This window comes from Lissotriton vulgaris, chromosome 7 (assembly GCF_964263255.1).
Source record: "Lissotriton vulgaris chromosome 7, aLisVul1.2, whole genome shotgun sequence".
Classification (NCBI taxonomy): Eukaryota; Metazoa; Chordata; class Amphibia; order Caudata; family Salamandridae; genus Lissotriton; species Lissotriton vulgaris.
Window position 1 is genome coordinate 1,768,980,162 of NC_141695.1, and position 27,826 is coordinate 1,769,007,987.

At 49.6% G+C, this 27,826-nt stretch overlaps 1 protein-coding gene across 1 annotated transcript in view; it reads left to right on the forward strand.

Moving 5' to 3' along the window:
* The window catches only part of LOC147706634 (cell adhesion molecule CEACAM7-like), a 179,576-nt gene that overhangs the window by 6,837 nt on the left and 144,913 nt on the right, over positions 1–27,826 (forward strand). Inside the window, exon 2 of the mRNA XM_086933121.1 lies at positions 3,222–3,587. Within this exon, the coding sequence (XP_086789247.1) occupies positions 3,222–3,587 (366 nt within the window). The remainder of the gene's footprint in view (positions 1–3,221; positions 3,588–27,826) is intronic.

The following is a 27,826-nucleotide window of genomic DNA, read 5'->3' on the forward strand; positions in this document are numbered from 1 at the left end:
TAGATTTTGACATTTTTAAACTTGATAGCACTGTCTGTGCATTAGTTGTACCTTATTACTACCAGTTTAACACCCAAATATAGCAATAAGTTATAGATAGGTGACCAGTCAATGTTTGCGAAGGTCTTTCCACCGCGCGGCAACATGTCGCTGTGTTTTTTCTAACTTTTCAACTGAGCTAGAAACTTTTTTTGTTAAACTCTGCAGATTATGAGGCAGATGATGGATGGATTATGTGGCAAATGCGGCAAATATACAATTATGCGAAAAGCCCTGCAGCCCCACAGTCACATAACTCCAGTGGGCCTTCCTATAATTCATGAAAGGCAAAGGGGTGTAAGAAGGGGACTGCTCAGTGACCCAGATTCCCAGAGAGCGAGGCCACCTTGAATCTCCACACTGCTTTGCAGATTGCAACGACCTGCACTGTAGCATGCTTCTGATAAATGTGCGCACACTACTGTGGGTGCCTGGAGATTAATGTTGTCTGTTTGTGTGAGAGAAAACAATTGCATAATTTCAGTGACGCATCCCTTTTACGGGTAAAAAGCAATTCACAGCGGTCTCCAGCTGGCATGTCCTTGACCCTCCCTGAACATCCCAGCAGAGCCACAGAGGGATTATCTTTCTGCCATCTTTGGAGGGGGCGGGAAACGTGCGCCTTAAAAGGCAGATGTGGGCAGAGAGCGAGGAACAGGAGACCTTTTCTTTAGCTTTTACTTTATTTCACTTCTGAATTTAGACCCGGGCTCCGGACCGTGTGTCATCACATTCACGCACAAATTCTCCTTTAATAATGCTAATGCAGAGATTTCTCCAATCAAAGCTCGGCCGCTCTGATACCTGACGCCAGCGTGCCTGCTAATGTAGCAAATCCAGAGAGATTGAGTCGGACGCTGAGAGTAGCCCTGTCGATCTTGCTCGTCTCCCCTCCCTCCCTCTCTCCCGGTCTCCCTCTAGACCGCAGTGGTTCCCAAACTTTTTCGACCTGCGGCTCCCTTGACCTAATTGCCCATTGGCCACGGCTCCCCATCATATCACTTTTTCTTTTAAAGGTGCAGGGATGTAAGCCCTACCTTGGGAGTACTTCCAGTTTTCTCCCTGACATTGTGATGAAGCTGATGAAGGTATTATACATATATTTATAACAAAATAAAAATATTACAGTCATTTAATAAAAAACTTTTAATTGCCTGAGTATGTATGTGTGCTTGTCTGTGTGTGCACACACACCTATGCATTTGTGTGTGTGTGTGCATGAACATTTGATGTAAGTTCTCTTTCATTCTCTTCTGGGGATGACATAACCTCAGTGTCTCAAAGGTTGAACTAATATGGCAGAACCCCTGCAAATGAGTGATTTAGTTTAGAAACTGAAGGGCCCCACGTTGAAAGAGGAGAGCATGTGCTGAGCAAATTAGTGACTCGTCATCACTGTTCATGGCATACTCTTTTACAGAGTCTGAGGGTCACTGCATGGGTCAAATGGACATCAAAAGTCAAGATAACTATCCCATTTTTCCCCCCCGTCACGCGCAAGGCAGAGACTGATAACATTTACCACTGTAAGTTCCCAGTGCAAACAGCAAACAATTCTTAAAGTCTAAGGGTGAGCAGCGGGTCGGGCTTGTGCAGCGATGCCAGTAAGTGCCAAAGAAAGGCAAGCCAAGTGCTCCACCCGGCATTTTAATTTACATGTCATTGAGGAAGCGGCAGTGATTAGGGCTGGCTGCTCGGCTCTGGTGGATGACAGCTCTAAGAAGTAGTTTACGGCCTAACCCTCTTCTTAGAGCTGTTATCTGTCAGAACCGAGCAGCTGGCCCTAATCACTACCTACGGCAGTCTTCCTCAAACACATGTAAATTAAAATGCGGGCTGCAACACTTGACTTTCCTGGCTTTGGCACTTACAGGTCTCGCTGCACAGGCCCGGCCCACTGCTCGCCCTAAACATGCTTATGCAGCACGGCCAGCAAGAAAGTGCCAAAGCCAGGAAAGTCAAGTGTTGCTGCCCGCATTCTATTGTACAAGTCATTCATATTTTTCATTTCTACTGCTGACGAAGCGCATGGCTGACATACTTGTTTGTAAAGAAGAGGGTCTCGAGTTGCGGAGGAACCCAGGCAGCAATAGCGCTTGGCATCTCTGAATGTGCGTCGTAGTATGCCTGGCCCGCCTCAACTATGTGAAGCACGGATGTGGGTATGGCTGTTGTACTGTTTGGGCTAAAGCACGATTCCTGATTTTACAGGTGGCACTTTCAACTCCCCTATATGCTGCGCTGCAGCTGTGCCAAATCAAGCTGTCTGACGGTACCGGTAGAGCTTTTAATTCCCCCTGTAAATATTACATACTCGGTGCGATAAAATACATGATTTTTTTTTGGTTCACATTAACAACAGCAGATATTTTCCCTACATTTCAAAGACGTGCGCGGCGCCCCTCGCTGGTCCTAATGGCGCACCGGGGTGCCGCGGTTCACAGTTTGGGAACCGCGGCGAGGGAAGTCATATCAGGGATCATTAGCTGCGAGCATCCCAGCTGGGATCAGGGCTGAGAGCAATGTGTGGGGAAGGGGAGGCGGCACTCGGGGATGGAGCGCGCGGCGAGGAGATGGACGCGCTCGCAGCTCAGGCAGACTACCAGGTTAATGAAAGCATGAGGTGGCTTTTAGGCAGCAGCTGGCGGAAATGTGGACATGCTGGCAGGGGCACGAACGAGTGGTTCACCAGCGAGCCGGGCCTGCCGCTTCTGGAAACACAACGGCAGGTCACTCACGTTCCTGGACACCGCTCCTGACGTCAGCACGCAGGTGTAGCTCACGGTTAGCACTACGTCGCGGCCGGCGCTTGTTTTAGGGGACTACTTTGTTTTAAAACTTAAATTTTTTAATTTACGTTTTTTTTAATATTTTATACAGCCTATGTCCATCTACACACCCTGAGGATTACAACAATATATTGGGTGTGTGGATTGGCGCTGTGGTTCCCGAGTTTACCTTGCCAAAAGGTGTCTGTTCTCTCTTTATAATAGTAGTATAGATAAGTTGCATAGGACTTCAAGTGTAGAAGTTGTAGCTCTGCGCTGATATTGTGATGCTTTTGTGTAATCCATTCATCTAGTTACATTCGCCTTTGTCTCTCCGCACCCACTGGCATCCGTTGTTTTTGGGGTTCAGTCACAGCGCCTCTAATGTCGTTTCTCTTCTGTGTTTTCTTTCAGCCTGGGTGACGTCAGTCTGGGTGACATCATTGTTCCAGCGCACAGCGGCGCAGCTGTCAATCACTCCAGATGTGGTGACCGCGGCGGTGGGAGACACCGTCACCCTGTCTGTGCGGTACGAGGGGCCTTTACTGTACTGTAACTGGTACAGGAGAGAAGGTGGACATAGAGATTACTTCATCCTTGGTCTCTTTCGCACCAATGATCCGTCCTATGGTCCTGGCTCCACCGGCCGAGAGTCTCTGCTCCCGGACGGGTCTCTGCGGATCACAGATGTGCAGACGGATCACACCGGAAACTACACTGTGCTAATGTACATGGACCCGGGGGGGCGACAGGACGCCACAGCACAGCTCAGAGTGCACGGTAAGGTCGGCCACACCTGTCCTAGCACTGCCACCCAGGCCTGGTTCTAGGGTGGTGCGATGGGTGCCACCGCACCGGGCGCTGACTTGGGGTCGGGGCATCAATTTCCCAAGTATATTATCATTTTAAAAGCACCTACTGCTGCGGCGTTTCTGACCTCCAGCAATTTTAAGGCATTAATTAAAATGTCAAGGGAACTCCGGTGAAGTGTTGTCTCATCCTAAGGTAGTACAGAGGGTTAACATGCCTGCTGCTAAGAACATGTGCGATGCAAATAACAAAGTGCATATAATGTAAATAGGTCAGTGGGTTCCTGCTTTTTCAAGAGAGCTCCTTTTGTTACTTGTCTTTTATAAGTCAAAATTCTAATATAGAACATTGAGCTATTAACTGTCATCAAAGAGCTGCAAACTGCGAGGTATATGTTAGAGCCATATGCTTTTTTTGCCCAGTCTTTCATCATCCTAATCTTGCCCAAATGCTTCATTTGATTAGAAAACAATTCTTATTATTAAAGAGAACCCCTAACCATGATGTTATGTTTTACATTCTGAATTAGCGCCTTACCAGAATAAGGACTCTTAAACTCTATTGCCTACCAGTATCGATGTCATGCCACTCCTACACCACTCCTTGGGGTCCTGTCTGATGTAACATTTCCTATACACTGATTTACACACATATCATTGTCTCTGTGCAATGTGTGTGTGATGTAAAGTGCTCTGACACCTTACACTGGTATGAGAGGTGCTATAAATCGAAATGAATCTGAGAGTCAGTGATTACGGAGACTTGAGGGGGCACCGTTAAAGGGTGCTCGTGAAGGAATCCATGGCAGAGGTGCTCATTGGGGGGGTGCCAACAGACATTGACGCACAGGCCGCCACCAGTGTTAAGGCCGGCCCTGCTGCCACCTGTACACACTTGTCTTACTCCAGGAGTGCAGGTCTTGTGTGATCCTCGGACACTTGTCTCACTCCAGGTGCTCGGGGTCTTGTGTGACCCTCGGACACTTGTCTCACTCCAGGAGCTCGGGGTCTTGTGTGACTCTCGGACACTTGTCTTACTCCAGGAGCTCGGGGTCTTGTGTGATCCTCGGACACTTGTCTTACTCCAGGAGCTCGGGGTCTTGTGTGAACCTCGGACACTTGTCTTACTCCAGGAGCTCGTGGTCTTGTGTGACCCTCGGACACTTGTCTTACTCCAGGAGCTTGGGGTCTTGTGTGACCCTCGGACACTTGTCTTACTCCAAGAGCTCGGGGTCTTGTGTGACCCTCGGACACTTGTCTTACTCCAGGAGCTCAGGGTCTTGTGTGACCCTTGAACACTTGTCTTACTCCAGGAGCTCGGGGTCTTGTGTGACCCTCGGACACTTGTCTTACTCCAGGAGCTCGGGGTCTTGTGTGACCCTCGGACACTTGTCTTACTCCATGAGCTCGGGGTCTTGTGTGAACCTCAGACACTTGTCTTACTCCTGGAGCTCGGGGTCTTGTGTGACCCTCGGACACTTGTCTCACTCCTGGAGCTCGGGGTCTTGTGTGACCCATGGACACTTGTCTTACTCCAAGCGCTCGGGGTCTTGCGTGACCCTCGGACACTTGTCTCACTCCTGGAGCTCGGGGTCTTGTGTGACCCTCGGACACTTGTCTTACTCCAGGAGCTCGGGGTCTTGTGTGACCCTCGGACACTTGTCTTACTCCAGGAGCTTGGGGACTTGTGTGACCATTGGACACTTGACTTACTCCAGCAGCTCAGGGTCTTGTTTGACCCTCGGACACTTGTCTTACTCCAGGAGGTCGGGTCTTGTGTGATCCTCGGACACTTGTCTTACTCCAGGAGCTCAGGGTCTTGTGTGACCCTCGGACACTTGTCTTACTCCAGGAGCTCGGGGTCTTGTGTGTGACCCTCGGACACTTGCACTTCTCAGTCCACAGTGATTGTGTGCAGGGCCGGCCCTTGGGTGGTGCGGTTGGTGCCACTGCTCCAGGCGCTGACGTTTGAGGTGGGGGCATGTTTTCATGTGCAATACGTTTCACAAGCACCTGCTGCGACATCCCTGGCCTCCAGCAACTTTATGGCAACCATAAAAGTGTCCAGACGTCTCTGGCGATCGATGGACCTGCTGCAGAGATCGTTGTTTTGTTTAGTGCAAGTTGTGACTCCTCATAAAGTACCACAGAGGGTTAATGTACCTGCTGCAAAGCACGTGTGCCCTACGGATCACAAAGAGCATATAATGGAAATAGATCAGTGCGTTCCTCAGAACTGGTCACTCAACCCGCCTCGTGCCTGTCCCTCGATTGCTGCCCGCTGCCCGCTGTGCTTCTGGTGTGCCCCTGAGCTGCTGAGGTCGCCAAGGATCTGGTCGTGTACATCACTTTGTTTTACTTTTCGCCCTGTATTTGAATTGTTGTGCCTGTTTCGTTTTTGCCTTGCATCAATATTGTTGTGCCCCCTGATTGCGTCCGACACCACTGCCCGCTGCATTAATATTGTTGTGCCCCCTGATTGCTGCCGCCACCGCTGCCCGCTGTGCCTCCCTGGTTTCGTTTTCGGTTCTGGACTCCATTTGTTGTGCCTTGTGCCCCACCACCCCGCTCCCTGCCGCTGCTCAGCCCAATCCCCGCTCCTTCCCTCCCCACTCGCCACCCCGCTCCCGCCTCCCAGCTGCTCCTCCCTCCCACTAGCTGATTAGGTCTGCAAGCCACGAGACGGGGAGCTGTGACTCAACCTGACCTGGTCAGAGCCGGTCACTCCACCCGCCTCGTGTCTGTCCCTGGATTGCTGCCCGCTGCCCGCTGTGCTTCTGGTGTGCCCCTGAGCTGCTGAGGTCGCCAAGGATCTGGTCGTGTACATCACTTTGTTTTACTTTTCGCCCTGTATTTGAATTGTTGTGCCTGTTTCGTTTTTGCCCTGCATCAATATTGTTGTGCCCCCTGATTGCGTCCGACACTGCTGCCCGCTGCATTAATATTGTTGTGCCCCCTGATTGCTGCCGCCACCGCTGCCCGCTGTGCCTCCCTGGTTTCGTTTTCGGTTCTGGACTCCATTTGTTGTGCAGTGTGCCCCTCCACCCCGCTCCCTGCCGCTGCTCAGCCCAATCACTGCTCCTTCCCTCCCCACTCGCCACCCCGCTCCCGCCTCCCAGCTGCTCCTCCCTCGCTCCGCCCCCCCTCCACTCTCCACTTATGTCAGAGTGGCAAACGCGCAGCATTCGCGCGCAGCGGGCGCGCCAAAGGTAAGCCCGTCTGCGCCCGTCCGCGCCTGGACCGCACCCAGCGCCAGACCCCCTGGCCCCCGCAAAGGCCATCCCTCCCGCCGAACTTACGACGCCGCAACCCTCACTGCACTCAACACCGGCCGCCTCCACGACTGCCACCTAGCCGCCCCAGGACTTACTCATGGACCCTTCACCTGCCAATCCTGCAAGTTCTGCTGCATTAGGACCCACACTAGTACCACAAACGCCAAACAAAGCCCCAAGAACAACCACCTGAAATGCATCCTGATCAACACCCGCTCGGTCCACAGACATGCCATTGAACTATGGAACCTACTCGACACCACGTCGCCGTACGTCGCATTCCTCACGGAAACCTGGATGAACGCCTCTTCAGCACCCAACATCGCATTAGCCATCCCGGTCGGATACAAGATCATCCGAAGGGACCGCACCAACCAAAAAGGAGGAGGCATCGCCATCGTCCACAAGAACACCATCCGCATCTCGACCAACTCCGATGACACCCTCATAGCCCCCGAACACCTCCACTTCCAGATTCACACCGACCCCAGGACCACACTAAGAGGCACCCTCATTTACAGACCCCCAGGACCCCGCACACAATTCAGCGGAGACATTGCTGACTTTGTTAGCCCACACGCCCTCCCCTCCGATGACTACATTCTCCTAGGAGACCTCAACTTCCACCTGGAGAATAACAACGACAACAACACCACCACCCTGCTGGATAACCTCGCCAATCCTGGACTCAAACAACTGGTGAACACCCCCACCAACTACGCCAGTCACACACTCGACCCAATCTTCTCCTCCAGCAAACACATCTCCTTCAATCACACCACAGGACTCCACTGGACGGACCACAGCTGTGTCCACTTCAGCTTCAAAAAGACCACGACCCACCACCACCCGCAACAAGTTCCCCGCAGAAGCTGGAACAAAATTACCTCCGACCAGCTCACCAAATCTCTGAACCGAAACCCCCCCGCCTTATCAACGGACCCAAATCAAGCAGCCATCAACCTCGAACAGTGGATCACCCACTGCGCTAACGAACTAGCACCCTTGAAAATCAATCCCAACAAACCTGGAAGCAAAAAAGCCTCCTGGTGCAACGACGACCTCAAGAACTCCAAAAAGAACTGCCGCACCCTCGAGAGGCGAACCTTCTCCATTTTTCTATGAGACGCCGTCTTCATTCTTTGAAGTAAGGATCTACCGCTCTGTATAAACGCTTACAGCAGACCATGCCCGTCCTTTTAACTGACTGTAAAAGAACATGCCCGTCCCACATCCAACCCGATTCCCTTGCTTTTTCAGAAACTACTAGTCCCAGATGATTCGGCCCCCCTGGCAACCGACAACCCACAGCTCAGCTTCCTTACATCCCTCTGGAGGTAAGCCCATATCATGAAGGGGGTTCGGTGGTGTTAGATTCAAGAAGAAAATGACAGAAAGGGTGTTATACATGTAGCCACTAACCCAGGATGTTGTCTGTGATTTATTTTAATAGAATTACACGCTCCCTGAGATTTGACTGAAGCCATTGTCTAGAACAAGGTAGGGGGCTATTCTGTTTGGCGGGACGCCATCATAGTTTATTTGAATAATTACGTGTGATGTTAAGGATGTTGTTTGTATCCTCTTTCAGGTTATCTTCTGGTCCTGATGAGAACCGGACAAAAGGGTCCGGTTTGAAACGCGTCGACCTTGTCTTGTTTTGGTTTGACCTACGTTATAAGTCAGCTGTATTTTGTATAATTTTGGTGATAAAGATATAATTCAAATGTTTAGGGGCAGGTCAATATTGTTATTCATTTTTCAGGCTGCCACCTATCAAGCCTTTAATGTATAATGTAACAATTGTGCTAATACAATCATGTAGGTCCCATCACATTACAAATCTTTCCTTTGCACCACCAAGTGTGTTATTTGTGTATGTATGTAAGTTTGTGTGAAGAGGATTCAGTTTTGAGTGAGGGAGTGAATGTGAAAGAGGGTGTGTGTAGTGATTTTTATAGCACTGTGATCTGTTCATTCACGTCTGTTTTTGTTATATTCTTCATGTCTAATTGCACATATTTATAAATATTTTGTATGTTCTCTGGTCTAAAAAATTGAAAAATAAAAAGCAATTTTGATGGATTAACTCAATCACAAGACTAAAAATTTAAGTTTCTAGTCTGTTGTTCAATTGATTTAGTGTATCAGGTCTCAGTACTGGCACTTGTTTTGGTTGATTAGCACCCTCGAGAAAGCATGGCGAAGAAACCCAACCACAGACAACATGACCGCCCTCAAGAACGCCACCCGCAAACACCACCAGCTGATCCGCACCACCAAGAAATCAGCATTCAAGGATCGACTAGACAACAATGCCCACAACACTTCAGCATTGTCAAAAAGCTCACCAATCCCAGCGCCGGCAACAACGACATCACTCCCTCTCAAGACCTCTGTGACTCTCTAGCCTCGTTCTTCCACAGCAAAATTGCAGATATACACAACAGCTTTGGCGACCAGCCCGCTCCCCTTACCACTGAACCGAAGCCCCCCCACCACCACCCTCCGCGCCTGGACCCCAATCAGCACAGATGACACCATTCGCTTGATGAACTCCATCCACTCCGGATCGCCAACCGACCCATGCCCCCATCACATCTTCAACAAGGCCTACTCCATCATCGCTCCCCAACTCCGGGACATCATCAACTGCTCCTTCAACACAGCTACTTTCCCAGAAAGCTGGAAACATGCCGAGCTCAGCGCCCTCCTGAAAAAACCTACAGCAGACCCCACCGAACTTAAGAACTACCGCCCCATCTCGCTCCTCCCTTTCCCCGCCAAAGTCATAGAGAAGACCGTCAACAGTTAGCTCGCCGCCTTCCTTGAGTCTAACAGTTCCCTCGACCCCTCGCAGTCCGGCTTCCGAGCCAACCACAGCACCGAAACTGCCCTCATCGCTGCCACAGACGACATCCGGACACTGCTCGACAACGGGGAAACTGCGGCCCTCATCCTCCGGGACCTCTCCGCAGCGTTTGACACGGTCTGCCACCGCACACTGGTACAACACCTCAGGAACATCGGGATACAAGATAAGGCACTGGAGTGGATCATCACGTTCCTCGCAGGAAGAACCCAGAGAGTCCGCCTCCCCCTTTCAGATCAGAGGCCACCAAAGTCATCTGCAGCGTACCACAAGGATCATCGCTCAGCCCCACCCTCTTCAATGTCTACATGAGTCCCCTCGCATCCATCGCACGCCAACAGAACCTCAACATCATCTCCTACGCAGACGACACCCAGCTGATCCTCTCCCTCACCAAAGACCCAACCAACGCCAAAACAAACCTACACGAAGGGATGAAAGACGTAGCCGAATGGATGAAGAATAGCCGCCTAAAACTGAACTCTCCAGAAAAAGGGGGTGAAAAAGGGGGTGGTGGTGATGAACAGAGTGTCTGAATTAAGCAGACCTCACCACCCCTTGTTGTAAATATTTTTGTCCACCCTAAGCGTGGAAGGGTATTCTCAGATGTAAGACCCTTGCTCATTGCACCATCAGGATTCAAGCAAACCGGGCCGAAGACGGCTGTAATGCCAGAAACCGGTCCCCGGGAGCTTGTTTCCTTCCCAGTGTAAGAATTGGCTTCTGTAGTTTGGTTTGCCCTGTTCCCATCATGCACTGGGACAGGAACAGACTAATTTGCATACAGCCAGGTTCTGAAACTGGGATGGTGCAGTGAGCTAAAAAACGGTGTTGGATCTAGCCCTGATCTCTTGACTGGGTGAGAGCTTTCTGCTTAATTCAGAGACTCTGTCCCTCACCACCCCTTGTTGTAAATAAAACTGAACTCTGACAAGACGGAAGTACTCGTCCTAGGATCATCCCCCTCTGCCTGGGATGATTCATGGTGGCCCCCGGCCCTAGGCAGTGCACCCAAACCAATGGACCATGCTCGCAACTTGGGATTCATCCTAGACTCCTCCCTCTCGATGACCAGACAAGTCAACGCCGTCTCATCATCTTGCTTTAACATCCTACGCATGCTCCGAAAGATCTTTCGATGGATCCCCACCGAAACAAGGAAGACGGTCACCCAAGCACTTGTCACCAGCCGAATGGACTACGGAAACATCCTCTACGCCAGAACCACAGCCAAATTGCAGGAAAGACTTCAACGCATACAAAACGCATCCGCTCGACTCATCCTAAACATACCTCGCCACAACCACATATCCGGTCACCTAAGAGACCTGCACTGGCTCCCCGTCAACAAGAGAATCACGTTCCGTCTCCTCACCCACGCACACAAGGCCCTCCACGACCTAGGACCCAGATACCTCAACACTCGCCTGACCTTTTACACCCCCACCGCCAACTACGCTCGTCCAACCAAGCACTCACCGCGATTCCGCGCATCCGAAAAGTCACCACGGGAGGAAGATCCTTCTCCTACCTGGCAGCCAAGACCTGGAACTCCCTCCCCACCCACCTCCGTCTCACGCAGAACCACCTCTCCTTCAGAAAGCAACTGAAAACCTGGCTGTTTGATCAGTAACTAACCCTTCTCCCTTAAGCGCCTTGAGACCCTCTGGGTGAGTAGCGCGCTATACAAATTTCTGACTTGACTTGACTTGTGTCACAAATCCTTCGGGATCCGGCAGGAGCCTTGGAAATGCAGACCGGCAAGATGCTTCTTTGGTGCCTGTTTGAACAGGGGAGTCACTCCTTGACCCCAAGGGAGATCCTTCCGTCTTGTAGACGAAATAGAATGTCAAAGTTCCAGGATATATGTTGCAGAGTTTCGTCCAGGGTAATCTAAAGTCCTAGGGACTGGGTTCCTATATTTATACTAATGCAAAAACAACAATTGATGGACAGAATGCAGAACAATGTCATACATTCACCCCAGTACAGAGATCTGGGCCTAAAACCATCGTTTTTTTGCACTCCACACCACCCCAGTTCAGACATGGCCATATGCAAATCAGCCTTGACCCTGTGCCTCATGGGAACAGTCCAGCCCGAACTGCCAAGCCATGTCTTTCCTGGACCGGAATCAAGCATCCTAGGACCGGTTTCTGGCTATCAGCGGTCTTCAGCCAGGATAGCTTGACTCCACTAGTGTGGAGAGCATGGGACTCACGTCTGAGCATACCCATCCCACTCGGGGTGACAAATGCAAAAACAACAATTGATGGACAGAATGCAGAACAATGTCATACAGTCACCCCAGTACAGAGATCTGGGCCTAAATCCATCGATTTTTTGCACTCCACACCACCCCAGTTCAGACATGGCCATATTAAATCAGCCTTGACCCTGTGTCTCATGTTAACAGTCCAGCCCGAACTGCCAAGCCATGTCTTTCCTGGACCGGAATCAAGCATCCTAGGACCGGTTTCTGGCTATCAGCCGTCTTCAGCCAGGATAGCTTAACTCCAGTGGTGTGGAGAGCATGGGACTCACGTCTGAGCATACCCATCCCACTCGGGGTGACAAATGCAAAAACAACAATTGATGGACAGAATGCAGAACAATGTCATACATTCACCCCAGTACAGAGATCTGGGCCTAAATACATTGTTTCTTTGCACTCCACACCACCCCAGTTCAGACATGGCCATATGCAAATCAGCCTTGACCCTGTGCCTCATGGGAACAGTACAGCCCGAACTGCCAAGCCATGTCTTTCCTGGACCAGAATCATGCATCCTAGGACCGGTTTCTGGCTATCAGCCGTCTTCAGCCAGGATAGCTTGACTCCAGTGGTGTGGAGAGCATGGGACTCACGTCTGAGCATACCCATCCCACTCGGGGTGACAAATGCAAAAACAACAATTGATGGACAGAATGCAGAACAATGTCATACATTCACCCCAGTACAGAAATCTGGGCCTAAATCCATCGTTTTTTTGCACTCCACATCACCCCAGTTCAGACATGGCCATATGCAAATCAGCCTTGACCCTGTGCCTCATGGGAACAGTCCAGCCCGCCCATCTCCACCCCCTTTTGCACCACTTTTTTGCCATAAGTTGGCAGGGTATGCTCAGCCGTGAGTCCCTTGCTCAATTTGCCACTGGATTCAAGCAAGCCGGGCTGAAGACAGCTGAAATGCCAGAAACCGGTCCTCGGAAGCTTGTTTCCGGTCCAGGGAAGGCATGGCTTGGCAGTTCGGGCTGGACTGTTCCCATGAGGCACAGGGTCAGACTGATTTACATATGGCCATGTCTGAACTGGGGTGGCAGGGTAGGCTAAAGAAGGTGATGGATTAAACCCAGATCTGTTGACTGGGTGTGAGTGTTTGATTGGTTCAGATGCTCCGTCCATCACCACCCCCTTTTGCACCCCTATATTTATACTAAACTTAGGGGTTGGACTAATTCTAAGGTCCCACCTATGGGAGGACCTGGGGAGGGGTTGGTTACACCCCTTCCCCTTTGTGTAGTTTTGCGCCAGAGCTGGGGCTGAGTGCCCCAGCAACCGGTTTGAACTAGGGTATGCACAGGGACACCTTGTGTGCCCCAGGCACTGTCTGAAAAGCACTCACTGAAAGCACCCACCCTGCCCCAATACACTGAAGTCTATCTCGGGAGATGGTTACACCTCCCTGGACAGGAAACCTATTCTCCAGGCCCCCTCTGATGGACCTTCGTCCAGCAGCAGGAGGTCAGACTCGTGTCTGTGGCAGCAGCATCCATTTTGTGATGCTTGGGCTCTTTTAAACTATTACCGGTCAGGTAAGTGTGTACATGTCTATTTATAGAAGGGTGGAATTCTACCCTCGCTGCCAGGACTGGTGGGGTGGGGGGGAAGTAGGATTCCAAAGCGTTTAACACCAAACACAACATGTTTTGATGCAGCAGGTTATAATGCACTTAAGAGTATATGGTATAGCTGTATGACAGAACAGCTATAAGGAAGTGATTCCGAAAGCTGCAGAGGGGCTCAGCTTATGCTTGGGCACCCTCTCACACAAAACCAAGCACTCTGCCTTCAGGATTGTCAAGGCCTGCCATAGGAGTGAATTATAGGTTTATATGTGTCTGTATGTAAAGGTTGATATAGGTAACCTACATCTTAGTAAGGGGTACAAGCACCACCTTACACAGGCTGCAGTAGCAGACCTGTGGTGCCATTTTGGAAGGCTTCCCAGGGGTGGCATAATACATGCTTCAGCCCCTGGTAGGCCTCTGGGGTACCTATGCCTTTGGTACCTAAGGTACCATATACTAGGGACTCATAAGGGTAACCCAGTAACTAATCTGAAGTGTACCTAATGTACATTCAATCAATTTAAAGAGGAAGCAGCTAGGCTGGGGTCCTGGTTAGCAGGGCCCCAGCCAGACTAAAGTCGATAAATCAGTGAAGCACAGCAAAAAGTGGGGATGACCATAGTAAGCAGACCCTACTCTCCTACACAACCACCCCAAACACAGGGACATTAAACTAACCTTGAACAGTTGAGTCTTCGTGTTCTAAGTGGGAATATCTGGAGAGTCCATCTGCATTGGCATGGTTACTCCCAGGTCTATGTTCCACTGTATAGTCCATCCCCTGTAGGGAAATGGACCACCTCAAAGGTTTGGGGTTTTCAACCTTCATTGGTTTTAGCCATAAGAGTGGCTTATGGTCAGCCTGAACAGTGAAGTGAGTGCCAAACATGTATGGCCTCAGCTTCTTCAGAGCCCAAACCACAGCAAAGGCCTCCATCTCAATAGCTGACCAAGGTTTCTCTCTAGGGGTCAGCCTTCTGTTAATAAAAGCTACTGGCTAGTCCTGACCTTCATCATTCAATTGTGACAGCGCAGCACCTACCCCCAACTCATATGCATCTGTTTGGACAATGAATTCTCTGGAGTAGTTAGGACTTTGCAGAACTGGTGCAGTGCATATGGCCTGCTTAAGGTAATCAAATGCCCTCTGACAGCTGACTGTCCACGGAACTTTCTTAGGCATTCTTTTAGAAGTTAAGTCATTCAGGCGTGTCACAATGGATTGATACCCCTTGACAAATCTTCTATAGTACTCAGTCAGGCCCAAGAAAGCTCTGACCTGAGTCTGGGTAGTGGGAGCAACCCAGTCTTTGATGGTCTGGATTTTGCTCTGCAATGGTTGAACTTGGCCTCCACCTACAAGGTGGTCCAAGTACACAACCTGACTCTGCCCAATCTGGCACTTAGTGGCCTTGATAGTTAGCCCTGCCTTTTGCAGGGCCTCCAAAACATTTCTCAGGTGGACAAGGTGATCCTCCCAGGTGGAGCTAAAGACAGCAATACCATCTAGATGTGCTGCACTATATTCTTCCAGGCCTGTTTAAGACTTTGTTCACCAACCTTTTAAATGTGGCAGGTGCATTCTTCAGACCAAAGGGCATTACCACAAATTGATAATGTCAACAAGGGGTTGAGAATGCTATTTTTGGCTTTGCATCATCAGCTAGTCTGATCTGCCAGTAGCCAGCTGTTAGATCAAATGTACTCAGAAATTTGGCTAAGGCTAACATATCTATGAGTTTATCTACTCTGGGAATTGGATGGCATCATTCCTAGTGACTGCATTGAGACCCCTGTAGTCTACACATAATCTCATCTCTCGCTTACCACCCTGGGTGTGAGGTTTTGGTACCAAGACTACTGGACTAGACCAAGAGCTTCAGTCCTGATACAGTCCCTTACATGATCAGGTTGCCTGTAAATCTTATTTTTAACAGGCAGACTGTCCCCAGTGTCCACTTCATGAGTGTCACAGGTAGTCTGACTTGGAGTCAGAGAAAACATATTACTAAACTGATTTAGAACTTGTCTGCAATCAGCTTGCTGCTGGTCAGTGAGGCTGCCAGCAAGGCTACTCCATCTACTGATCCATCATCAGGGTTCTGAGAGAGCAGGTCTGGGAGAGGGTCACTCTCTTCCTCCTGTCTTTCATCAGTAGCCATGAGCAAGCCCATGTCTTCCCTGTCAACAAATAGTTTCAATCTGTTGACATGAAGCACCCTTCGGGGGCTCCTGGGAGTTCCAAGATCTACCAAATAGGTAACCTCTCTGTTCTGTTCAACAATAGTGATGGGTCCACTCCACTTGTCTTGGAGAGCTGCTGGGGCCACAGGCTCCAACACCCACACTTTCTGTCCTGCCTGATAAACAGTCAGTACAGCCTTTTGGTCATGCCAGGCTTTCTGTAATTCCTGGCTAGCTTCAAGGTTTTTAGTTACCTTTTTTCATGTACTCAGCAATCCTGGAGCGGAGACCAAGTACATAGTCCACAATATCCTGTTTAGGGGGTTTGAGCGGTAACTCCCATCCATCCTTCACCAGACATAATGGTCCTCTGACAGGGTGTCCAAACAGAATTTCAAATGGGCTGTAGCCAACCCCCTTCTGAGAAACCTTCCTGGTTGCAGACAAAAGGCAGGGTAGCAGGATATCCCATCTCCACCAGAGCTTTTCTAGGAGACCCTTAATCATAACCTTTAAGGTGTTGTTGAATCTTTCAACTAAACCACTGTACTGTGGGTGATAGGGTGTGGTGAATTTATAGTTCACTCCACACTCCTTCCACATTGCCATCAAGTAGCTGGCCATAAAGTTTGCATCTCTGTCAAATACTACCTCCTTAGGGAACCCTGCTCTTGAGAACACCCCCAAGAGGGCTCTTGCTACAAAAGGTGCTGTAGTGGTCCTAAGGGGAATAGCTTCTGGGTACCTAGTGGCATGGTCCACCACCACTAGGATAAAGCTATGCCAAGATGCTGTCTGACGATCCATTGGTCCAACAATGTCAATCCCCACTCTTTCAAAGGGAACCCCCCACCACAGGTAGTGGTATAAGGGGGGCCTATATAGTGCCACCTGCCTTACCACTGACTTGACAGGTTACACAGGAGCAACAAAACTCCTTTGTGTCTTCAGACGTGTGGGCCCAGTGAAAGTGAGGAACAATTCTGTCCCAAGTCTTGTTCTGGCCCAGGGGTCCTGCTAAAGGAATATCATGGGCTTGACCCTTCCAGGTAGGTCGCGCCCCCCTCCGCACAGCACCGCCTGTGCCTCCCTGCCCAGCTGCAGCTGCTGAGGAAGTTCGAGGCCCCCCTCCACCCGCAGGCTACCACCTGCGCCTCATCCCTGGTGGCCACTGGTAGGCCGTAGGTTTGCTCATCCTCCATTGTATTGCCTGTATTTTCTTTCATTGCTCCTGTTGTAGTGACTGCATTTTCATTGTTGTGTCTGTGACTGCTGTTGTCTGTCTCCCTCGCTGCCTGTACATGGTCTGTGCCTGTTCTCTCCCTCTGTTCCCCTTGCTGCCCCTGTGTCTCTCTGCCTGGTTTCCTTTCTGCTCCCCTCATTGCCCGGTTTTTCCTTCTGCTCCTCCTGTGGCCCCCGTGTCTCTCCACCCATTTTTGCCTTCTGTGGTTTAGCTGCCCCTGCATTTCTGTGACCTTTCGGTCTTCTGTGCCACTCGTTTCCCCCCGTTTTTTGGGACCTTTCTGCCCTTCTTGTGAGTTTTTTGCCTTCTGTGCCACTCGTTTCCCTCTATATTCTTGTGACCTTTTTGCCCTTTATGTAACCTTTCTGCCCTCTGTGCCACTCATTTCCCCCTCAATTGTTGTGCCCTTTTGCCTTCTGTTTCCTTCTTCGCCCCTCAATGCCCCCGCTGCTGTGTCCCCTGCGGCTCCGCCCCCCTGACTGCTCATTCGCTACCCTCGCCTCCCGCCTCCAAGCTGCTCCTCACTCCCACCTCCCCATACATGCCGGCTGCTGCGCGGTCACACCACTGGTGCGCGGCAAGCCCATCTGCATCCGTCCACACCTGTACCGCGCCTAGCGCCAGAACACCTGGCCCCTGCACCCGTCACGACGACCGCCGTCACTACGACGCCAGCACTCTGCACGCTCTCAACCCCGGACGGACCCACAACTGCTTCAAGGCCGCCCCGAAACGCACACACGGTCCCTTCACCTGCCTGAACTGCAGCTACAAAAGCCACAGAGCCTACGAACCACCCGCCAAGAAAGACCTCAACCACCTCCGATGCATACTACTCAACACCCGCTCCGCACGCAAACACGCTGTCGAGCTCTGGGACCTGCTCATGCTCAACACAACCTCCCCGGACGTCGCCTTCCTGACAGAGACCTGGTTGAACAACTCCTCCGCCCCGACATCGCCATAGCCATCCCAGACGGCTACAAAATCACCCGCAGAGACCACACCAACGGAGTCGCAGGAGGAATTGCCATCGTCCACAGGAACAGCATCACGGTCTCGACTAGCACCTATGACACGCTCAGCACCGCCGAACACATGCATTTCCAGATCCACACAGACCCCAGCTCCACCCTCAGAGGTACCCTCATCTACCGCCCCCCCGGACCCCTCTCCCAGTTCAGCGACTCCATCGCCGACTTCATCAGCACGCATGCCCTGACCTCCACCGATTACATCCTCCTCGGAGACCTGAACTCTCACCTTGAGAACAACAACGACTACAACTCCACACCCCTGATGGATAACCTCGCCAACCTCGGACTGAAACAACTCGTCACAACACCCACCCACTCTGCCGGCCACACGCTCGACCCCGTCTTCTCTTCAAGACCACACGTCTTTGTCAGCCACACCACCGAACTCCTCTGGACCGACCACCGCTGCATCCACTTCACCTTCCAGAAACCCACCACACATCACTGCACCCATTAGATCCCCGCCACCGCTGGAGCAAAATCACCGAAGACCAACTACATGCAAACCTCATTCTCAGCCCACCCACCGAACCCTCCAACACTGACGTCGCTGCCCACAACCTCAGATGCTGGATCGAGGACTGCGCCAACACACTCGCCACGCTGAAGAAACCCCCCCACAGAGGCACCAGTAAGAGGGCCAGCTGGTTCCCCTCAGAACTTCTAGATTCCAAGCAAGCCTGCCGTAAACTAGAGAAGAAATGGTACAGTTAACAAACTCCGGACAGCCACGCAGCACACAAGGACGCCGTCTGCAACCACCACCACCTCATCAGGGCTGCCAAGAAGACCTCCTTCAAAGACCGCCTCGACAAAAACGCAGGTGACAGGGAGGAGCTCTGGTCCAACACCAACGACATCCCGCCGCCGCAAGCCCTGTGCGGCTCCCTCGCCACCTTCTTCCACCGCAAGATAGCAGACATCCACGACAGCTTCAACACCCAGACAGCCCCAACAGACAGCAACACAACAGACCCTCTGCACACCATCGACCACGTCCCCTTGCTAGCCTGGACCAGCATGAGCGTCGATGACACCATCAAGACCAGGAGCACAATCCACTCCGGCTCTCCGTCAGACCCATTCCCGCACCACGTCTTCAACAAAGCAAGCAGCGCCATCACACTCCACCTACGCAATGTCATCAATCTCTCCCTTGAGACCGCGACCTTCCCAGAGAGCTGGAAACATGCTGAGATCAACTCCCTACTCAAAAAACCCAAGGCAGACCCAAGAGTCCTCAAGTTCTTCCAACCAATCTGTCTGCTCCCCTTCCCGGCCAAGGTCATCATGAAAATCGTTAACAGACAGCTAACCTGATACCTCAAAGAGAACAGAATCCTGGACCCTTCGCAGTCAGGGTTCCGCAGCAACCACAGCACTGAGACCGCCCTCATTGCCGCCACCGACGACATCACAACGGGGAGACTGCAGCACTCATCCTCCTAGACCTCTCTGCCGCCTTCGACACCGTCTGCCACCACACTCTACGTGCACGCCTCCACGCCGCAGGGATCCAAGACAAGGCTCTGGAATGGACCACCTACTTCCTCTCCGGCAGAACCTAGAGCTTCCGCCTTCCCCCGTTCCGTTGCCTCCAAGATCATCTGCGGCGTACCCAAGGATCTTCCCTCAGCCCAACACTGTTCAACATTTACATGGCCCCGCTCGCACATGTCGCCCGACAACATGACCTCAACATTATCTCCTATGCCGTTGACACTCATCTGATCCTCTCCCTCACCAAAGAACCCATCACCGCCAAAGCCAACCTCCATAAAGGAATGAAGGCCATCTCCGACTGGATGAAGATCAGCTTATCTGAAGCTGAACTCGGACAAGACGGTGGTCCTCATCCTCGGCTCCAACCCTTAACTTCAGAGGTATAACCAACCTCCTGCTGTACCGGGCTTAGGGTCTCTACTCTCTGAGTACAGGAGTCCATCATTCCAATAAATCCTATGGGTGCCACTAGCATTCCCATCAGCCTCAGCAGCAGCTTGCTGTCTGAGTGGTTCAAGAGAAGGGTAGCTCAGCTGCTCATGACTCAGATCTGCCCTGGAAGGGCCCCCTGTCCCCAAGAACTCGATCTGATCAGGCTCAAGCTCCTCTGGGACAGTTCCTTCTTCAGGCTCACAATCATCTCCCTCAAGAGACTGATCATCACTCCTTTTTTAGGAAGGCACCTGGTCCATTATTCCATAATCCAGGGCCTGTCCAGTGGTAGACTTTTTGACCCCTGACCTAGTCACTGCAAGGACATGTGCTGAGATTCCTAACATTTCTGCATGTGTCCTAAACTCCACTTCAGACCAGGCTGCAGTCTCTAGGTCATTTCCATCGAAGCATTCAACAGGGAGGTCTGTACTTACCACAACCTTCTCGAGGCCAGTTACCCCTCCCCAGGAGACATTAACAACTGCCAGGGCATGGGTGGTCCTGACATTACTGGCATTGATTACTTGGTAAGTCTCACCAAGTATGACTTGTCCAGGGTCCACACAGTTTGGAGTCACCATGTTGACACTTGCCCCGGTGTCCCTATAGGCTTCTGCCTCTTTCTCATTTACCAAAGGCCGTTTTATGTACTTCCCCAGGTTACTGGGACTCACAGAGGAGGACATATCCATGCCTCCATCACAGACTAACACAGCCTGAGTTGGAACTCTGACTAGGCCAGAGCCCATCTCAGATCCCAGGGTCAACCCTACTACACCCTTTTGCTGAGAACCACCAATTGAAGCTGAACTAGGGGGAACAGTTGCCTTAGGGGCACTGGTGGCTGGAGCTGCATCCTTCTTGGTGCAGTCACTTGTCCAATGGCTACACTGCTTACAGATTTTGCACCATGGTTTCTTTTGGCCTTTGTTTTTCTTGGAAGATTGGGGATTCCCACCATTAGAAGCTTTTTGGGGAACTTGTGAAGACTTCTGGTCTTTACCCTTCTCCCCACCTTTTTGATCTTGCTTCTTTTGGTCACCACCTTGGTACTGTACCTTCTTCTTCACCCTGGTTCTGACCCATTTGTCTGCCTTCTTTCCCAATTGTTGGGGAGAGGTCAGATCAGAGTTTACCAGGTGCTGATGCGACAGCTGATTTTGACAGTTATTAAGGATCTGCTCCCTCATAAATCATTATCAGATTATACAATCCTGCATAGTCACACACTTTACTGCCCAATAACCAGCCCTCCAGATCCTTAGTAGCACAATCAACAAAGTCAACCCAGTCCTGAGTCTGTGTTGTTTGAGTATCTCTGAGCTGTATTCTATACTGCTCAGTGGTTAGGCCAAGCCCATCTATTAGAGCACTCTTCAGGACTTTGTAATCATCAGCATCCTCTTCTCTGACAGTGAGGAGATTGTCTCTACCTTTATCTGCAAAGTAGAGCAACAATATTGCTTCCCACTGCTCCTGGGCAACCTTCTGTACTTTGCAGGCCCTCTCCAGTGCAGTTATCCATTTGTGGATGTCATCCCCATTCTGATAGGAAGGGACAATCTTGTTAAGGTTTCTATGGTCATAAGACCTTTCCCTACCACTGGGGAAGGTGCTACCACCATGGGGCTCTAGCCCCATCTTTTTACTAACTTTTTAAAGCTCTAGGGACTCCCTTTCTAAGGCTACTTTCTGTCTCCTTATTCTCAGTTGAGCTTCTTCAAGCCTCAGCTACCTCTCTCTCTTCTCTGAGGAGGTGTCCCTCCTGTGAGAAGAGACAGAAGCCCTGATTGATGTACCAGAATGATCAGATTCCACTGATTGGATTTGAGCTGTCCCACGTCGATGTCGACTGCTGCAAAGTCAGTATCCGGATTGGACCCAACAAGCCTTGGCAACAGCAACCCACGCAGAAAGCAAATATTGGCTTTGGAACAGACCAGCAAGGTCTGAGGGACTCACCCTTTGGAGGGGAGTCAGGGCACATCTGGAGCAACCAGGGAAGCCCAAGAAACAAAAGAGTTGCCTTTGGAGGGACCCACCAGTCGATTGACCAGGGATTGCAAAGCGGCCTCAAGCAGAAATGCTAGAAGCAGGCCCACTGAACACTTGTGGAGTGTAGGCCCACAATCTTCGGTGCAGATGGTGCTCAGGGCTTGGACTACGAGTAGCCCAATGCACAACTTCGGGAAATCTCGGAAAATAGGTGCACTCACAAATATGCATTGTGCCTAGGAGTTTCAGTCCCACGTCTCTTGTGACGGCTGCGTGTCTCAGCTTTGCTGTGATCTCGTGTCGGCCTCAGAGATGTCTGGTAGTCCATGTTCTGTGTCGCAAATCCTTCAGGATCTGGCAGGAGCCTTGGAAATGCAGACCGGCAAGTTGCTTCTTTGGTGCCTGTTTGAACAGGGGAATCACTCCTCGACCCCAAGGGAGATCCTTCCATCTTCTAGTCAAAATGGAATGTCGAAGTTCCAGGATATATGGTGCAGAGTTTCGACCAGGGTAATCTAAAGTCCTAGGGACTGGGTTCCCATACTTATACTAAGTTTAGGGGTTGGACTAACTCTAACGTCCCACCAATGGGAGGACCTGGGGAGGGGGTGGTTAAGCCACTTCTCCTTTTTCCAGTTCCGCAACTGGTTTGAACTGGGGTATGCACAGGGACACCTTGTGTGCCCCGGGCACTGTCTGAAAAGCATTCACTGAGTGCACTCACCCTGCCCCAATACACTAAAGCCTGTCTGGGGTGGTGGTTACACCTCCCTGGACAGTAAACCTATTTTCCAGGCCTACCCTGCCGGAGTTTCGTCCAGGAGCAGGAGGTCAGACTCGTGTCTGTGGCAGTAGCATCCATTTTGTGATGCTGGGGCTCTTTTAAACTATTACCGGTCAGGTATGTGTGTAAGTGTCTTCTCCCTCTAGAAGTGTGGAATTCAACCCCCGCCGCCAGGACTGGCGGGGGGTAGGATTCAAAAGGGTTTGACACCAAACACGACATGTTTTCATTCAGCCATTCCAAAGTTAGCATTTACTGCGAGGTTATAATGCACTTAAGAGAATATGGGACGGCTGTATCACAGAACAGCTATAAGGAAGTGATTCAAAAAGTGGCAGAGGGGCTCAGCTTATGCTAGGGCACCCTCTCACACAAAACCAAGCACTCTGCCTTCAGGATTGTCAAGGACTGCTATAGGAGTGACTTATAGGTTAATATGTGTCTGTATTTAAAGGTAGATATAGGTAACCTATATCTTAGTAAGGGGTGCAAGCACCACCTTACCCAGGCTGCAGTAGAAGACCTGTGGTGCCATTTTGGAAGGTTTCCCAGGGGTGGCATAATACATGCTTCAGCCCCTGGTAGGCCTCTGGGGTACCTATGCCCTTGGTACCTAAGGTACCATATAGTAGAGACTCACAAGGGCAATCCAGTAACCAATCTGGAGTGTACATAATGTACATGCAATCAATTTAGAGAGGAAGCAGCTAGGCTGGGGTCCTGGCTAGCAGGGCCCCAGCCAGACTAAAGTCGATAAATAAGTGAAGCACAGCAAAAAGAGGGGGAAACTGTAGTGTAGTTCCTAGTTTCCCACTAGGCCCTGCGCATTGGAATAACATAAACAGTAGTATCGACGTGGAACTGCAGATATTCCAGGCCTCCACTGAATATGCTAAACTTAATTGGGTTGTGTTACCAACTAGCTCAGAGGTCACTGGAAACTTTCTTCTCTGCATAGGGAGTGATCAGCTTCCTTGGCACAGACAAGAAGGGATTCAGTTTTCCAACAACCGTGCAACATGACAACTTTGCTCCTCAGATCAAGAGTCGATCTCTAGGGTCGTGTGAAACAATAGACATGTATTTCACTCAGTCAGTCTAGTGCAGTTTACTTTCACGAGATGTAGAGAATAGAGAGACGGGCGTTTGTCAATAAAGGGTTAACATTTATTGAACAGTCTTTCTTCTCATACAAGAGAAATGTATTGCCACAATTGCAATAACTGTTATTATAAAAAGTACGTACAGTAAGATAAGTATTGCGAAATAGAACTGTAAAAGCATTGATATGGTTTCTTAGCCATACAATGGTTAAAAGTAATAAAACATATATACAGTCATATATACATTAGGCTAACATACTCAACTGGTGCTTCTAACTAAGCCTACCCCAGTGTGCCTGACCTAAGCCTAACACGTGAAAAGGGGAGTAAGTGAGTAGCTTAAGTTAAGTTGGTTTTGCCAAGGTTTGTTTCAAGAATTCTCGTCTAAGGGTTTAGTCAACACCATACCTCTGAATAGAATGATGGAGGATTGGTATCTCCTTCAGGGGTCTCTCTCGATATCCCAGTCACCCGCGAGGGTAAACCGGAAGCGCCGGGACTGGATTTCTCTGCACGAGAAAGGCAGCGGCTCTCTTCAGCGCGTCGAGGAAGGAGGGGGGACAGCGTCCGCGGGCAGCTGGAATCGGCTGGATGTCTTCACAGAGGACGGCTGTTCAGCTCCTTAAGCGTACTGCACCATAGTTCGCGCTGTAGCGGCGATAATGGTAATCAACAGCTTCACCACCACAGGATAGCAGGCTGCAGCGACAGAGTGCTAGATTTACCAACACAGGGTCATGCAGGCAGCCAGCATCAGCAACAGTAGCTTGTAGCTCACAGCTCACAGCTCACATTGCTTAAGGCAACGTTGGTAATATTTATACCTGACAGGTGCCGGGTTTGACGCAAGTTTGCTGGACATAAGACGTCAATTAAAGATGTCACTAGGAAGTGACAGTTATCAGTTGCTCATTAGAGTTCCATTACTAATCAAAACATAGCAAGCGGGGATTTCCAGGTTTGCTAAGTTTTTATCTTGTTGAAGAACTCGGAGTGTTATCTAGGAATATCAGATAGAGACTGCTGCTCTGTCATTGCACTAATTGGTCGCAAAGGAAGTAGCAGAGAGTCATGCTGGAATGTGGCTCTGTTCGTGTGAGGCCAGAGATGACTTTTCAGAAAATCGCACTTGAACGGTTATGCCAATATAGGGAATGAATGGATTTATAGCCGAATAGGGGCATAAGGTCACAGTATCGATCAGGAACCTAGATAAGCACGCAACACCCACTCCACGGGTTAATGTCCATCAAAATTACTAAAACTAAGCAATTAGATGCATGTGTAACATTGCCCACCCCAAAATACATAAATGCATTCGAAATAGGCGTACTTGTAATACATGGAATTTAAGGTACTGTACGTTTTTTTAAAGCATAGTAATCATTCAAAATATTATTGCATATGAAATCAATGAACGATTATGCATAGAGAATTACACATGAAGTATCTCTGACAGAAGAAATGCGAGATAAATCATCACATAAAAATGCATTGTAATAACATGTGTGCTAGAGGCTGGTGTTATGTTGTTATGTCTCTAGATGTGTTTAGAAATAGAAGTGTGAAGCTTCTTTTCTCTAAGAATAGTTTTTACGTTAAGCAAAGAATTGTTCGTGCCAAAAAAGGTCAATATTAGAAAAATTGTCCAATTCAAAAAAAAAATAGATTACCAAAGCTCCTGGCAGTTTTTGTTGATCAAAACTGAAGGCCGAATTCAGAGTTCATGGGAACGCTGTGTGTCGGAAAGCTTCTAAAAGTTATTGTTTCTCTGTGGGTGAGAACATCGTATCAGACAGGCTCGCAAAGAATTGGTCTACAAATTCAGGTGATAGTTCAACCAAATTAGATAGCGCTGTAACTTGGCAGGTGTGAGAATGATTGCTGTCATCGAAGGCAGGACCAGCAATGCTCACAGCACGTTGTACCTGGATGATGTTGCTTTTGTCACTCGCTCCACTGTTACCACTTGGCTGTAGTACAGGAGTCTCCACAAATGCCGTCATCAGGATTGGTAGCCGCTGGGGACAACACAATGCGTGAGCCGTTATTGGACTGAGCAAAGTATCGACGTCCATTGGTACTGCTGATGGAAGTGAAAGACAGATGTCCAACACGCATTCATCGCCGCAAAGCATACACCGCAGCACAGGTAAAATGCAATTTTGCCATATCGGTCTGAATGAAAGGAACCAGGTCATGTTTAGATCTCTCAGCCTGACCAATCCGAGGACGTCAGTTATCCTGTCCCTGTAGCGCATTGCTAGGATTGTCTCTTCCATTCCCATGGGAGCTATGTCTGAGCCGAGGCTTGCCATAACGTAGCAGGAGGGTCAAAAATAGAATCCCTGCAACGAGTCCCAAAAATAGTGGTATGCCGCCAAAAATGGAGTGCACAAAATTAGGAAAGATTCCCAAAATTGCCCGGAAGGGTGTTAGCAGTCCCGTAAAGACTGTCTTAAATATGCCTGGGATGCTTGTTGCACTAGACATGTTAAGGAGTTGGCTGAACATTTCTACGAAATGCACGGGGCAATTTGTTGATAAAAGGTCATGGACTTCAGTAGCCGTCCTTGCGACTAGAAGATCATACGTCTCTTTAGATGACGTTATAGGCACTGTTGTCTGTAAAAGCACAGATTTCATTTTGCTTAATGTATCAATTCATATAGAATAGAGATTCAGACGAGGCCAGAGGGGAGTCACTATGTCTGGAGGCCCGCTCGGGAACAATGCTTGCATACAGCATTTGACCATGGACGTAACTTGTACTAGATAACTTGTCCCTGGCGCGAGGCCACAACACCTGTGATCCATTCTAAGAATGTAACTCCCGTTTGCGAGTTGCATAAAGAAGGGCTCTATCTGAGTTGCAGGTGTGACTAGCTGGTGGCATGAAAGGTTGTTTGAATTCCCATCACATGCTCCGTGTAAATTAATACCCTGACACAAAAGTATACCGCTTAGTGAATGTTTACAGTTCTCACCACTAAGAAATACATTTTTGTCTCTGTCACTATAGCAAGAATGAGTGTATGGTAATTTCCATTCGGATTTTACATATCCTTTACCCAATTGTTCATACTGGCCAGCAGGTATGTACTCAAGGCACTTTTTAAATCGGAAAGTTGTTATCGGAATTGTGATAATTCCGTGTATTATCCATTCAATGACAGGACTCTCTGACATTGTCAATGGTAATCTCTCGAGTCTTTCGATGCTCAGGATTGTATAGTCTGCTCCTTTCTGTGCCAAACTGATCTGTTTATCAGTAAGGTTAAAACTGGAAAATAATGACGTTGTGTTGATTAAACGCCAAGGCACATAGCCTGAACGAAGGTTTTGCAGCGTCCAGCCTAGTTCTATAATAGAGCGTAATTGAGACTGGCCATGTTGTAACATTAGCAAATCTCTGTCTATCACATCAAAGGCAGAGGATACAATATTGTCCAACGAATATATTCTGGAAGACAGAGTCGTTAACCCATTGTCTACCACAGAAAGTGATTTCTCCAAATTAATACGATCAATTTCTCGTATTTTTTCAGCAGTTTCAATTTGCTTTACTTTCCAAGCCTCGTTGTAAGCAGCATAGATACTGGTCGCTATGAAACGCTTTTGACGCTGTTTGCGTGGTCCAAGAATGAAGTCGCGCAAATCAGCACCATCTTTTAGTAAAGACAAGTGTTGCTTAATTTCAGCCAGTGTGGATGAAGTTAGCCATTCTAGGCAGAGTTTCCCTACACTGTATGTTGTTATAATCCCTGGATGTTGTCTCTGGGAGTATCTAGGGTCTAATCTGGTCATTTTTAAACCCTGTGTTTTATTCAGGAATCTATTTTGACAGCTATTTGTGTCTGTAGGCCAGATTAACCACTTTTTCCAATCAGGATGTGTTCTGTTGAAATGTAAAATTTGTGACACG